This window comes from Cephus cinctus, unplaced genomic scaffold, assembly GCF_000341935.2.
Source record: "Cephus cinctus unplaced genomic scaffold, Ccin1 Ccin1_scaffold0351, whole genome shotgun sequence".
Taxonomy (NCBI): Eukaryota; Metazoa; Arthropoda; class Insecta; order Hymenoptera; family Cephidae; genus Cephus; species Cephus cinctus.
Genome location: NW_014333043.1, coordinates 206,476 through 219,073, shown reverse-complemented (window position 1 = coordinate 219,073; position 12,598 = coordinate 206,476). Strand labels below are relative to the sequence as shown.

The 12,598-nt window shown below is 42.9% G+C and overlaps 2 protein-coding genes across 2 annotated transcripts in view; one reads left to right on the top strand and one right to left on the bottom strand.

The window, feature by feature from the left end:
* LOC107267192 (protein sprint) overlaps positions 1–12,598 on the bottom strand; it is a 66,267-nt gene that overhangs the window by 45,831 nt on the left and 7,838 nt on the right. The window contains 1 exon segment of the mRNA XM_025084417.1: positions 424–617. Coding sequence (XP_024940185.1) covers positions 424–507 — 84 coding nt within the window. The 5' untranslated portion in view covers positions 508–617.
* On the top strand, positions 9,222–12,445 carry LOC107267196. Its single transcript, XM_015738571.2, has 10 exons — positions 9,222–9,397; positions 9,535–9,825; positions 9,932–10,043; positions 10,144–10,218; positions 10,552–10,781; positions 10,868–10,946; positions 11,502–11,590; positions 11,676–11,787; positions 11,890–11,957; positions 12,066–12,445. The coding sequence occupies exons 1-10, from the start codon at positions 9,335–9,337 to the stop codon at positions 12,081–12,083; spliced, it is 1,137 nt and encodes a 378-aa protein (XP_015594057.2). The 5' UTR covers positions 9,222–9,334; the 3' UTR covers positions 12,084–12,445.

The following is a 12,598-nucleotide window of genomic DNA, read 5'->3' as shown; positions in this document are numbered from 1 at the left end:
CCCCCCCGCTGTGGCCAATGCGCGAACGAATGAGAATGGTCGGCATATACCCTTCGGCCATTTTCTCTCCCTGATCCCCCGATTCGCCACTTGTTTATGCAAATTAACTTATTTCATAGCCGCGTACCCGTGCGTGCCATAGCTCCCAGCTAAGAGTCCGCTTAGTCCAGGCGACTAAGTTATTAGCCAGCACTCGATTGGCCGACAGTGACGACGCCCGTTACGTCACCCCAAAACCATAATCAGAATTTCCCTTAACCTTCCAGTAAACTCCCGCGTACCCCTCGCTCCAATAAAGACATTACCTCGGGTGTAACGTTAACTACCCATACTCGTCCGCTACCCTCCCCCATTAACGTGCCAATCTCAATTCACGTGGGATTGTTGCGAATAATTTTAGGTCTTTAAACATTAATGACTCACCAGTAAATAGCTCGAGGCGTTACTTCCGGTTGATTCTCTCTTCCTCTGAGAGCCAACAAAGTCTCGCTGTACCAGTGACGTCATTATATCATGTTAATTTACTCCCGTTCTTATTCTTAAACAATTCATCGATCAGCCTTGTATTAATCGTCGGCGACAGCAATTTCAACATACGTCACTCGCCATTGCTGATTCTGAAAGTAAACAAAAATATTATTATTATTGTACGTTTAATCGCATGATACTACACTGTTATATATATATATATATATATATATATATATATATATATATATGTGTGTGTGTATCATTAACACCTATCTCTGCGTCCGTGTAGCCAGGGGAAATTATTGCGTGGGAATCCAAGGATACCTTGCGGTCTTCTAACCGTTTGACCAAGAAACTATTTTCAACGCCAGGTATAACGCTAGTGGGAGTTCTCGAAGGTCGTGACCTTACGGACACAGATGACTAAGAAAAATTTCATGAGAGTCTCACGGGGAAGTTACTAACCGAAGTTCCACATGCTATAGGAAGTACGGTAGCTACGTGTTATTTTATTCATTTTATTAAATTCACCCAAGCAAAGATACCGTGCGCGTAGTTTAACCAAGAGATTATCACTGATTAATTACGCCGGGTGAAACTGTCGAGGGCAGACGTTAATTGCAAGCAAATATTAAAGGAATAGAAAAGGTACGTAGAAACAGGAAATCCAACGTACCGTTTATAAGTCGCATTCATAAATTACGTAAAACGAAATTCGAGAAGCTCCTCGAGACTCGGAGCAATCTGTTAGCTACCGCGAGTGAATAAGTTAGGTTATGTTACCCGGGGTAAAATTTGAGACGCTCGAAACTTTCGAACGAAGCTCCGTGGCCAGGTGGCTTAGGTTACTAGGAAAAGTTGCTCGTGATGTGCGTGCAACTTTTCTTCGTGAATAATTTGACGAGTGACATGAAACGCGAGTAGATCGTGATAGTAATTTTTTTTGTGAAAAAATAAAAAGTAAAAAATGCGTTCGACGTAACATCCTATATTTCTATTGCTGCATAATAATAGGTGAGGCGAAGAAAGTTAAGGAAAAGACACAACGTCGTCACGCAGGCCGTATGTGTATACGTGTATCGTAATCGGGAGAAGGTCCATATACGGAAGAAAGTTGTTCGTTATCTAGAGGGAAGTTTATTTCGTGCAGTTAAGGGTGAAAGTGTCACGATGACCGGACAAACTATTCTTATCGAAACGTCCCGCCATTAACGCAGTTTTGGAAAAAAAAAAGCTTGATAACTTTTATCTCTTTTCTCTCCCCCCTCCCGTTCACTTCCGGTCTTCCCAGGAGTGCATAAAGCATCCCTTCGACAAGATTAAACGATCCGGACAGGACAGACGAATGACTCCTTAACCCTTTCAAGGGAGAAAAATGCGAGTTGCCAGAATTCTCCAAGAACCACAGACACCCTTAACAGCTACGACTTTAAGGGCAGTGAAAGTGAAGAAACGAAAAAAATGAAAAAATGAAAATTTTTTTCAAAAATTTCATTGCCCCTTCTCGCAACCGACCACCCCGTTTTCTGTACGAAGCGCACGATGCAATGGGGGATGAAAATAATAGAACTCTCCAAAAAGACAAAAGATAAATGTAAATGCAGATACGCGTAATGCAGAGTTGCGGATGTCACAGTTGCGATTTCGCAAATGAACGCTAATCGGGCTTAATAAGCGCATAGCTGGTCCGTGTCGCAACATGCGTAACGTGCGTAATGCACCTAACGCCCGTAGACAGTATACGAGCGCATGTACTCGTACGCACGTGTAAGCTAGAAGAAGCGGAACAGGCAGCGCATAAATTAAGTGGCGTGTCACACTATGAATGGTAATGGCCGATTAAAAGTTGGGTTTATCGAATATCCGAAAATTTAGGCGATCCTCGTATTATGAAATTTCCGATAGGAACGACGACGCCTGTTGTAAATTTCGCGTCATCGGAGTGAACATCGTCCCAGGGTGAATCTGTATACACACCATCCGCTTGCCAGTCCATGCATATCCATACCTATATAGCTATATACAGTGTATGTACACACGTTATCCAAGTACGTACACGTACTCGTAATACCTGTATGTACAGTCTATTGAATTTGCGGTCCATCCTGAAAGCTGCGGGCTGCTCTTCAATGCTGTTACGTTTGGATATTTAAAAGTGACTGTACAGTAGCTACAACTATACGTCCGACCTACGTCTCGAAGCTTCTTTCTCGCTCCTGGCTGCCCACTAAGTCCTATATAGGTAGACCCTTTCGAAATGTCATTAAGGGACAGCCCCTTTGGTAGCGGTGAGCCCTCGAAGGGTCAAGGCACGATTCCAATATCTGTATCTGGTAATCGAGTAAAGTGGCTATTCTCTCGGTATAGCCACTGGATATAGAGAGTCGAACAATCCAGTCGAATTGTATTCTCGCGTAAGGGAGTGAATTAAGGGCCTCGACCAAACGAAGAAATATAAATGACGTTAATTCTTAGGAAACCCCTTGAGTGAAAGAGGCGTCGGTATCATCGTGTAAACTTGCTCTGGCGAACGTGAAATTCGTATGTAAATTTATGTGGGCTGTGTGCCGCGAGGAAACAGGGTGTAACGTTATGGTCGAGGGGCCGTGGGAGGAAGGGCCGAAAAGGTCGCGAAGGGCCGTCGCAACAAGAGGAGTAAATAGAACAGTCTCGAGAAAACTCATACGTATAAAAAAAATTTTTTTTTTCGAAAAAGTCGAAACAATATAGTTGACCTTTTCGTCGCGTTCTACAGTTTTAGGGATTTATCCCGTGCGGTTGCAGCAGCATCTTCTCGGGATCCTGTCAATGAAATTCTGACATACTCCGTGCAATGAGAAAATCGAAATAGTCGTTGGAAACTGTAAGAGAAAGAGAGAGAGAGAGAGAGAGAGAGAGAGAGAGAGAGAGAGAGACAGAGCATTCACAGAGAGCAGAGCGTCGACGTGAAATTGCACGTGAGAAATAAATGTCACGAGTCACGTGCTATGAGCACCGTTAAGGGTGGAAACATTTGACGTCCCTTTCACTCTCTCCTAATAGAGAATGCAAAACGCTCGAAATATGAAATTACTCGTTGCCCTTCGCCTCCCCGGTTTTACTGCCGACTCGAGACCGAAGGGACCGCGAGCGAATCAACGAAAATGGCCAAGCATGTTTTTCGGTAATGCTATGGACTTTACCTTTTCCCAAGTGACGGCCTTTATTATGACTCTTCCGTTTTACCAAAAGTCCCGGCACCGGCACGTAATACGTACAAGCACCTACGATTCTTCCCTGCGTATAACGCAATTGGTATAACATTCCGCTACACGGTATAGAACGGAATTCGTACCCAGGCACGCGTCACTATCGCCGAGCATGCCGGTGAGCCTGTGTCGTGTTTGTCCCTAGTGAAAACGACAGGGGCGCGCTCTGGAGGCGCTGAGAGAGTACCTCTTTTTTCTGCGTCTAGCGAAACCAACGTAAAATAAATGAAGCGACACTCCGCGGCCGCGAAGGGTTTACATCCATTGCTGTCCCAGTGGTTGGCGGCTTGTTTGCCACTGGGAGCGTGAAAATTCTGCCGCGAGGATCTCACGTAGGAACTACAGAGGTTAAGGGTTCCTGAGAAAAGTGGAGAGGTATAACATGGAACGAGTAGTAAATAGGCGTCATAACTTTTGCGAACCGCGCGAAAAAGGGACCCACGCAATTTCACCGACTGACAAGAAAATTGCCAGGCTAGATCGCACGTGGACATTTTTACTTTTATATATATATGTGTGTATGTATATATATATATATCGTCTGGATCCTGTCATACAAATACGAAGTTATCCAATTCAAAAGCACCGGTTACGTATCAAAGGTCATGTAACTTTGCTTTGATTACATAACCGTCATGCGTTGCTTATCAAAGGCTAAATCGCATCCCTTGTAAATGCTATGGTTTCGGTTAATAATTGCCAATGGAAACGTGCTGTTTGATATCACTTAATAACAATGGGCCGTGAAATTAATATCAATTGCCCAAACCCTGTTGGCCCCGCATACCCGTATATTATACCCTGTTAGTCTGGTAACGTTCGATTCCCGTTCGTACATTCTCTCTTACGATAATCCACGTTTCTTATTGTCAGTCACCGAGAAGAAATGCTTTGCGTGAAGCAACGTATTCCATTGTCGAGTCTCTCGGGCATTCCGCGAAATCACCAAAGCGTGAATCCTCCTTGTTGGATGATCGTTTGCTCCCCAACTTTGGAGTCCGAGGCGAGACACGTTAAGAAGGACTCCTTGGGGTCGGGTGGCCGATTGCCAGAACCCTTGACAGTCGCCGGAGCATCCTTAACCCAGGATTGATTTCGCTTGACAGTAATAAGAGAAAATTATCCGAATAAAATTAATTATCGAAAATCTTGTTAAATAAATTTTACAAAAAAGTCCCTCGATGCACCATGGACACTATGAATAAACGTACCTGAAGTGACTTGGCTGAGTAATATCCCGCACTGTACTCCATCGTAACGCAGTGACCTCAGACGACAATTTCCAGCATCCTCGCGAATACAATCTATCTCCTGTATAAACCAAAGTTCGTGGATCTTGAAGGGAACTATATTCGCACGATGTCACAGTAATAAATTAAAAACAAGAAATCCAAGTGAATTTTTCAGAAATAAAGATCAGTTCACTTGGCACGGAATCGATTGTCGTGATCCTGAGGTATCCGCTAGACTGGGACGTCTAACGGCACAGAAATCCCAGAGTTACTGAAGTTTCAATAGAGTTTTACGAGAGGATAGATGGGTACTAAAGAAATCAGGTAGGAATAGCATTGGAACGAAATAAATAAAGAAGTCGAAGAAACAGAGAGAGAGAGAGAGAGAGAGAGAGAGAGAGAGAGAGAGAGAGAGAGAGAATCCGCAAGGAATGAGAAAGCGCATAGAGGAGAAAGAGAGAGAGGGAGAGAGAAAGAGAGATAGACTAAATCTGACAGTGCAGGAGCGTAGTTACTGGCAGGGCCCCGACACTTGACTAACTCGCTCTCCCAGTCGCTTCTGGTACATATGTACGTTAACGAAGCGCGTTAACGTCCGTCCACATGATCGTCCCTCGTGGGTCGAGTGAGGCTAAAGGCGTGCACACACAAGCAGAGTACGCGTGCACATAATTGGTGAAGGCTATAACGTTCCAGCGACTATCGTCTTTGGAAAGTTCGGAGGCGGCGCCTGGGTGCCGATAGTGAATCACCCTGGTAAAATATACAGGTCGTTAGAGAGAGAGAGAGAGAGAGAGAGAAAGATAAAGGGAAAAGAAAAAAAGAAAAAAAAAAGCGCCAGGATATGCTTGCGGCTGATGCCTAAAGATGCATGCACATGCGGTCCACGACAAGAAAAAGTCGTTTCGTTAAGGCTGTTTATTAATAAAGGGCGACCACGTCAGCCGTAAAGACGCCATTACAGTTACGCGTCTTTTAACGGGGTAGACATAAGTCAAAAAAGCATCCGTGACGAATATCTAAACAATCAAAGGACCCTAATTGGATTTGAGTAATTATCCTTTTTTTTTTCATCACTTTCTCCGCAGATCTATATTTTATTTGATAAACAGTCGTTTACGTCGATCCGTCACATGAATCCATGCAACATTTGAGGCGACGCGTGTGCACGAATGTTAACTTAACGATGCACTTCCGGAGAAGTATCTCAACAACTGAAATCGATGTACAGCTTCCGGTATAAAGCGGAAATGCCTTAGTCCCGATATATAGAAAAAGAAGGAGAGACGATTCCTGAGTCAGAGATTGCACTTGGCTACGATTGCGTCACTGCATCTCGCAGCATCACCGAGTGCAGTCAGAGACCAGAGAGAGACGAAGGCATGGCAACGTGATTCGCGGCGATTGGTGAAACGTGAAATGGACCACTTGATCTGTGGTAGGAAAAAAAAAAATTAAGAAAAGACGTCCCACGGACGGAAAGCAGGAGCCGATGACTTTACCTAAACAGTCGTCCTAAAAATAATCGAAATTTACAACTATGACGTGTTTTTCCAAGGGGCTTACTCGTGTGTCCGTGCATGTGCGTGGCGTCTCCCGGATTTATTTTCACTGGAGGAAACTCACCGCGGGGAAGCCAATTTCCACGGCGAAATCATACAGTCCACCCACCGACTCTACATAACATAACCTACAAATATGAACCCTTCCACGAAACCGAAATTTACGCATGTCTACATATATTTACTACATATGTATATGTGAATATATACACAAATTAAAAAACAGAATGAAGAAAATTACATCATTCGAGTAAAATACGGATATAAATACAACAGGTCGATTATACCGAAGCGTTAATCGCCTGTGATTAATTCTTGCCAATTAGAAGGTCGCGCTGATCCCACGAGACGTATAAACGTATAGTGCATTAACGTGTACGGTATACTACAATATATTAACGTATGGTAGTAGCTATAGGCAGCCACTTTGAAATTTTTTCAATCAAAGGAAGAAAACGAAGCAGAGGATTTTCCGAGAATCGAGTGAAAATACAAATTACCGTTGCATAATCCTATTCCCGGTATCCCGTCGTGTCCCTTTATTAATTTATCGTCATATATACATTACACGTAGCGGTTTAACTCGCTTAAGAGGGAAATTACGAACTTCTTTACCGACCGAGGGAAAATAAAGTCTCAACGCCACTATACAGTCGCTAGCACTGTCTCAATGAATTGCCGGAAGCTAATGCTCAGATGCCCAACGGGTTCCGACTTTAATTAAAAGCTAATTAACATGACAAAGAGGGAGTCTGCGAGGGTCCTCGACGATTCAATGCAGCGAATCACTCAGTCATAATCGGATATTTGCTGGGCGTCAATGGCCGCCATGAATTTATGATTTCGAGGAGCACTTTGGACCATTTCATTCTATCCCCCCCCCCTCTCTCTCTCTCTCTCTCTCTCACATTGTCTCTCGTGCATTCTCATTCTCTAACTTACTCTCGCGTCTGACAGTACAGACAAGAACCCATATAGATCTCGTAGCCTATCTCGTACATGGCCACATAAAAAACACGGGCGTGTGCTTATCAAAGTCGATCTGACTTGAGCGCCTAACAAGATGATAATAATGAATTTGTATATACGACACGGTTATTGCCACTAATTAAAAGCGATTAATTAAGAATCCTCGAGAGGCGAGGTCACGATATTCTCAGCAACCCGATCTACGCAATGCCTAACCTCATCCGATAAATCAACCCAAGCTCGTAGATCAAAATGTTGAAAAATCAAGGAAAAAAAAAAATCGACAACAAAAGAAAATAATCTCTATCTCAATTATCCGGAAATTAAACCCTGCGTGTTCCACGGCACAAGAACCTCCCCAGGATGCTGCGCGAAACTTTTCCCGACTTCGTTACCAAGCTCCCTAAATACAGTTTACCCAGCGAGCACTCTCAGTCGCAGCATCCGCTGTACCACCTAAGAGCTCGTTAGGCCGTCGGGTAAGGAGACGAGTAAAAAAAATCGTTCATCAGAGGGATAGTGGGCGCCAAGTCAAATGCGGCCAATAAGGGACGCGAGTCGCGATAAAGAACGCGAGTTAAAGGGCAGCCAGGGCGAGGGGTAGGTACGAGGGTGGTAAAAGGTGAGATTAATCACGAGGTAAAAAAAAATGTAATTATCGACCTTTCCAGGAGTGCTCCTTGAACTAATGGGAGCCCCGGGTGCGAAGGGCATGGAGGGGTAGTAGGTTGGTAAAGGGCTCCTCCTCGAGCTGGTGGATTCCTGGCCAGATGCTCCTAAGGGCCGTCTCTCGAGATACAAGGGTTTGACATTAGCGCGCCTAGTGAGAACGAATCAGGGAAACTGCAAGGAAGTGCCAACTGCCGACCGTAAGGGACTGTGGCAAGGGAATGAATATAGTAGGAGAAAGGAAGTTCCGACTGTGCGAAAAAGGGCTGACGTTTCTATATATATATATATATATATATATATATATATATATATATATATATACACACCCAAGCGTATACAGCAGACAATCATATTTATAGGGACAAGGGTAAGTGAGCTGTCGGAGGATTAGAACGGCGAAAAGAAAAAAGGAGAGCAGTAGTAACAACGGAGCCATTACGGTGAGCCAAAAGTTCTCCGATCAATAAATTGGTAGAGTGATACAGGAGTCCAGCGAACTGAACGACGATCGACTGTAGTCGGTTTGAGCGCGATTGAATTCTATTGCCCGAGGGCGCTGCTAGCTTCGAACTATGAGCTATACGTTATACGCTCGGATACGTATTGTGAGCTATGCGAGGTAGGAGAGAAGCTCCCGTAAACGAAGGTTAATGCGTACAAATAGGAAGCAGAGTGGATTGACCCGGTCAGTATTGAAACGAACGGTACGTAAAATTGTGGGAGACAATAAAATAATCTTTGAAATTTCTTACCTTCCATTAGATGCCTCAATGATATTCAAACAGCCTGTAAGACTACGGGAGTCAATAGGGTGGGATCTTGGGTGAGACGATCCACGTAAGTATATGGATCACTGATTTTAGGTATCTTTGTACGGAAGCTCTCGTACGTTAGAATTTACGTAATTGCGCAATAGGCTAATGCGCACTTCGAAAAATTGATACGGTAACAATAGGAATTGGCATTGAGATGGGATATCATTACTGGGAAAACGAGCTCGTCTAATGTCGGGTGTTCGACAGGGTTAACGAGGTACCAGCAGCGATTTAAAAGCCCTAGAAAAACGTAGGAGACAAGATAGTCCGATCTTGTCTCTTGAGCGGCAGTTATCCTCAATTGTTTTTTGTCGTGTGAAAAATTAATTTTCGTAAATTACCTAATCGTTAAAAATTTCGTGAAGATGTTTAAGACACTCGTGACGGGCATCGCGCTCCTCCTCGCGTCTCTTCATCGCGTGGAATCGGTAAGTTGCGCAATTATAACGAACGAAAACAAGAAAATTGCACACGGCGGACCGTAATGAAGATGAAAATATAAAAGGAAGCGGAACTCTTGCTGGTTCTGGGGAATAATTCAAAATTACGTATTACGCCTTCGCAGGCTATGACGATGGAGCAAATGACGAAAATAGCTTCGGGCTTCAGGAATGTCTGTCAGCCAAAAACCGGTGTTGACATGGGTAAGAAAGAAAAGAAAAGGAATTTTATTACTTCAGAACCCAATGGAGTCGAGTATACTTTGTTTCAATTAAATGTCAATTACGTCGATGTGATTGATCGAAATAATACGTTTCATTTGACAGCCATTCTCGAGGGGATGCAGAAAGGGGAATTCCCGGAGGATAGGAAATTTCAGTGCTACCTCAAGTGCGTTATGGGTATGTTGCGAACGGTAAGTGCAGCCAGGTGTACGAAACCACGAGCTACGTCTCGTGTGATACCTGAAAGGCTAATAAACTAGTGTTTTATCGTCTGGATTTACTATCTTCATTCTTCAGCTGCGAAATGGCAAAGTCGACCTCGATATGCTCCTGAAACAAGTGGACACCATGGTGCCCGAGAACTTACAAGAGCGCACGAGACACGTTGCCAGACATTGCTCCACCGTGGGTAAGTGTACAGGATATATATGCAAGTGAAAAAGATGTTAAAAATATTAGAAAAAAAAAATTTTCTTACATTTTTTTTAAATTAAAAAAAATTTTTACAGCCACCAGCAACGACATGTGCGAGATCGCGTATCAGTTTGTCAAATGCAACTGGGATACGGATGCCGAAGTTTTCTTCTTTCCCTGATGCAATTATTCGAAAGTAAAAGAAATAGTATAAAAATGAATTTCCCGTGTCGTTGTAAAATTTGAAAAATAAATATGAAAATGAAAGAAAAAAATTTATCTTCATATTTCTTTTAATCCTGGTGTACGATAACATTTTTTTTTTGTAGCTTTTCTCCCGGCAGTAGGAGGGACCGGCAGTGTCGTAAATGTCGTTCATTAAATGTACCTACTTTCGGTGGACTTTATTCGAGCCAGAAACAGATTATAGGATTCGTGGATTAATGCCTTGTGTGCCTTAATTACGCGATTAATAAACCATAATCAGCGTAGCGACTGATAAGTAGTTGCCCCGAGCAATTTCCCGTCATCTTCTCTCCATATAAAGGCCCTTGTTTCCATGTCACAAATGTGTTGTCTGAAAACTCCCATATGCATTGCTGAGACTGCAGTTCGCCGTGCTCAAGATTGTTCACCGAGTCCTGAATACAGAAAAGTCAATTGCTTGGGCGGCAGCATGAGAGCTGTCCTGCTGGTAGCGACGCTCTTCCTGGCGTTTGGATCGATCGAGAGCGTGAGTGAATTTTTCGTAAGATTAAGTAAAAAAGAAAGAATTGCATTTTTAAGTATATACGAAAAATGGTCTAATCATTTTCAAAGAGAATGACATTGGCGCAATTGAGAAATACGCTAAAGGGTATGAAGAAAGCCTGCACATCGAAAATCAGTGTTTCGGCAGGTAATTTCACTTTTTTATGCACACCAACAAAATAATACATCGAGTCAACCCTTATTCTCGAGACACAATCACAAGAAACATGCGCGAATGCCTGTGCCATACGTCATTAATGGAAAATCATATACGAGCGTGAATGCATGTAGGAGTGAAAGTGTATGTATAAAAAATTTCAAACGGACCACTGGAACCGACGGACTTAAAATTTACGTTAGAAATAAGCATTTCAGATTTCGACGTGATATGGTAGCATTTTCAGATGTCCGGGACTTCCGGTTTCCAAACTTCGCATACGTGACAATCCGAATTCTTGTATCGAAACTATCGAGATTAGAGTGTCCAGGGAAAATTGAGCTCGAAATTTAAAGGAAAAGTCACGAGCATATAAACGGAACAGTAACGTTCGCAAATATCAAGTACCTTCGGTTTAAAAGTTTCAAGTCCGGGAATTAATATTTTTCTTTTTCAACGGTCAATCCATAAGAACGACCGTATGAGTCAAGGTGTTCCATGAAAAATTAGCTTGCCCTGAACATATTTATCTTTTACATATCCCAGAGGTACTGGACGGTGCTTCTAACGGCATCTTCCCACCCGATCCGGCATTGCAATGTTACTACAAATGCCTCTTCGAGATGATGAAGCTGGTAAGTATGCATACACAGGTCTCTGTGGACTGTTAAAAAAAAAAAAGAGAAAAATTTTTGAAATTCAAAAATTCCTTCCTTTCAGATGAAAAACGAAAAGCTCCTCATTGACGTAATGATAACGCAATTAGATAAGATTGTGGCTCTGGACGTACTTGATAGAATGAAGGCGGCTACGCTAAAGTGCGTCGAAGCAAGTACGCGAAACGATAAGTTTAAGTTAAAAAAAATAAAAAAATAAAAAAATTATTACTTTCGAATAAAGCATAAATTAATCATTTATTATCTCGTGCACGCAGTCGACAGTGAAGATCCGTGCGTGCTGTCCTGGCAATTCACCAAGTGCTTCTACGAAACGGACCGTTCGGTAAGTGCAAAAAGTTTCGGAAAAAAAAAGGAATGTCATTCGCGAAACCCCACTTGCGCTCGATGCAATTGAAACGTGACAAAAGAAAAGCAATTAATAATTTTGCAGGTCGTCTTTTTCCCCTGACTAATTGCAAGTGGACTACGCGGAATCGTAAGCGCGACGACCGTCAACGAGTAATCGAACTGCAGCCGAGAAAAGAGAACGAGCAGTTACTAGCAATCTGATGTAATTTTAGTCGTACCGCGTAAACACGATGATTATTCGAAAAAGTATGCGTTAATTGTAACAGCAAAGATCGTTCGATAGCGTCGCGCAATCTGTCATACATTTTTTTTTATTTTTCCGTTTTTTCTCTTCTAACGCGCACGCGATGCCAGCCGTCCCTTATCTGATCGACGATCGTTTTTCAATTATTGGAGAACAAACGAAATGACGCAACGAGTGTAGTGAAAATGGGAATAAAATATTTATAAAAAAAAAAAAAATTGTCACAGACTCACGCGAGACCTCGTGCATCCAGCATCCTAAAGTCATGTAATAAATAGGACGCTAGCCTATTTGGGTGCGACGCCTTGTGAGAGCGTCGTTTTCATTGAACCAATCAAGACGAATCAACGAATCGTCGCTGTGCCGAACGA

Bases quoted from the DNA above. Each gene is read 5' to 3' on its own strand.
- LOC107267196 (XM_015738571.2), top strand. From the start codon at position 9,335: ATGTTTAAGACACTCGTGACGGGCATCGCGCTCCTCCTCGCGTCTCTT. The intron at 10,044-10,143 runs GTAAGTGTACAG...AAATTTTTACAG, and splicing joins CAGACATTGCTCCACCGTGG to CCACCAGCAACGACATGTGC. The intron at 11,591-11,675 runs GTAAGTATGCAT...CCTTCCTTTCAG, and splicing joins TCTTCGAGATGATGAAGCTG to ATGAAAAACGAAAAGCTCCT.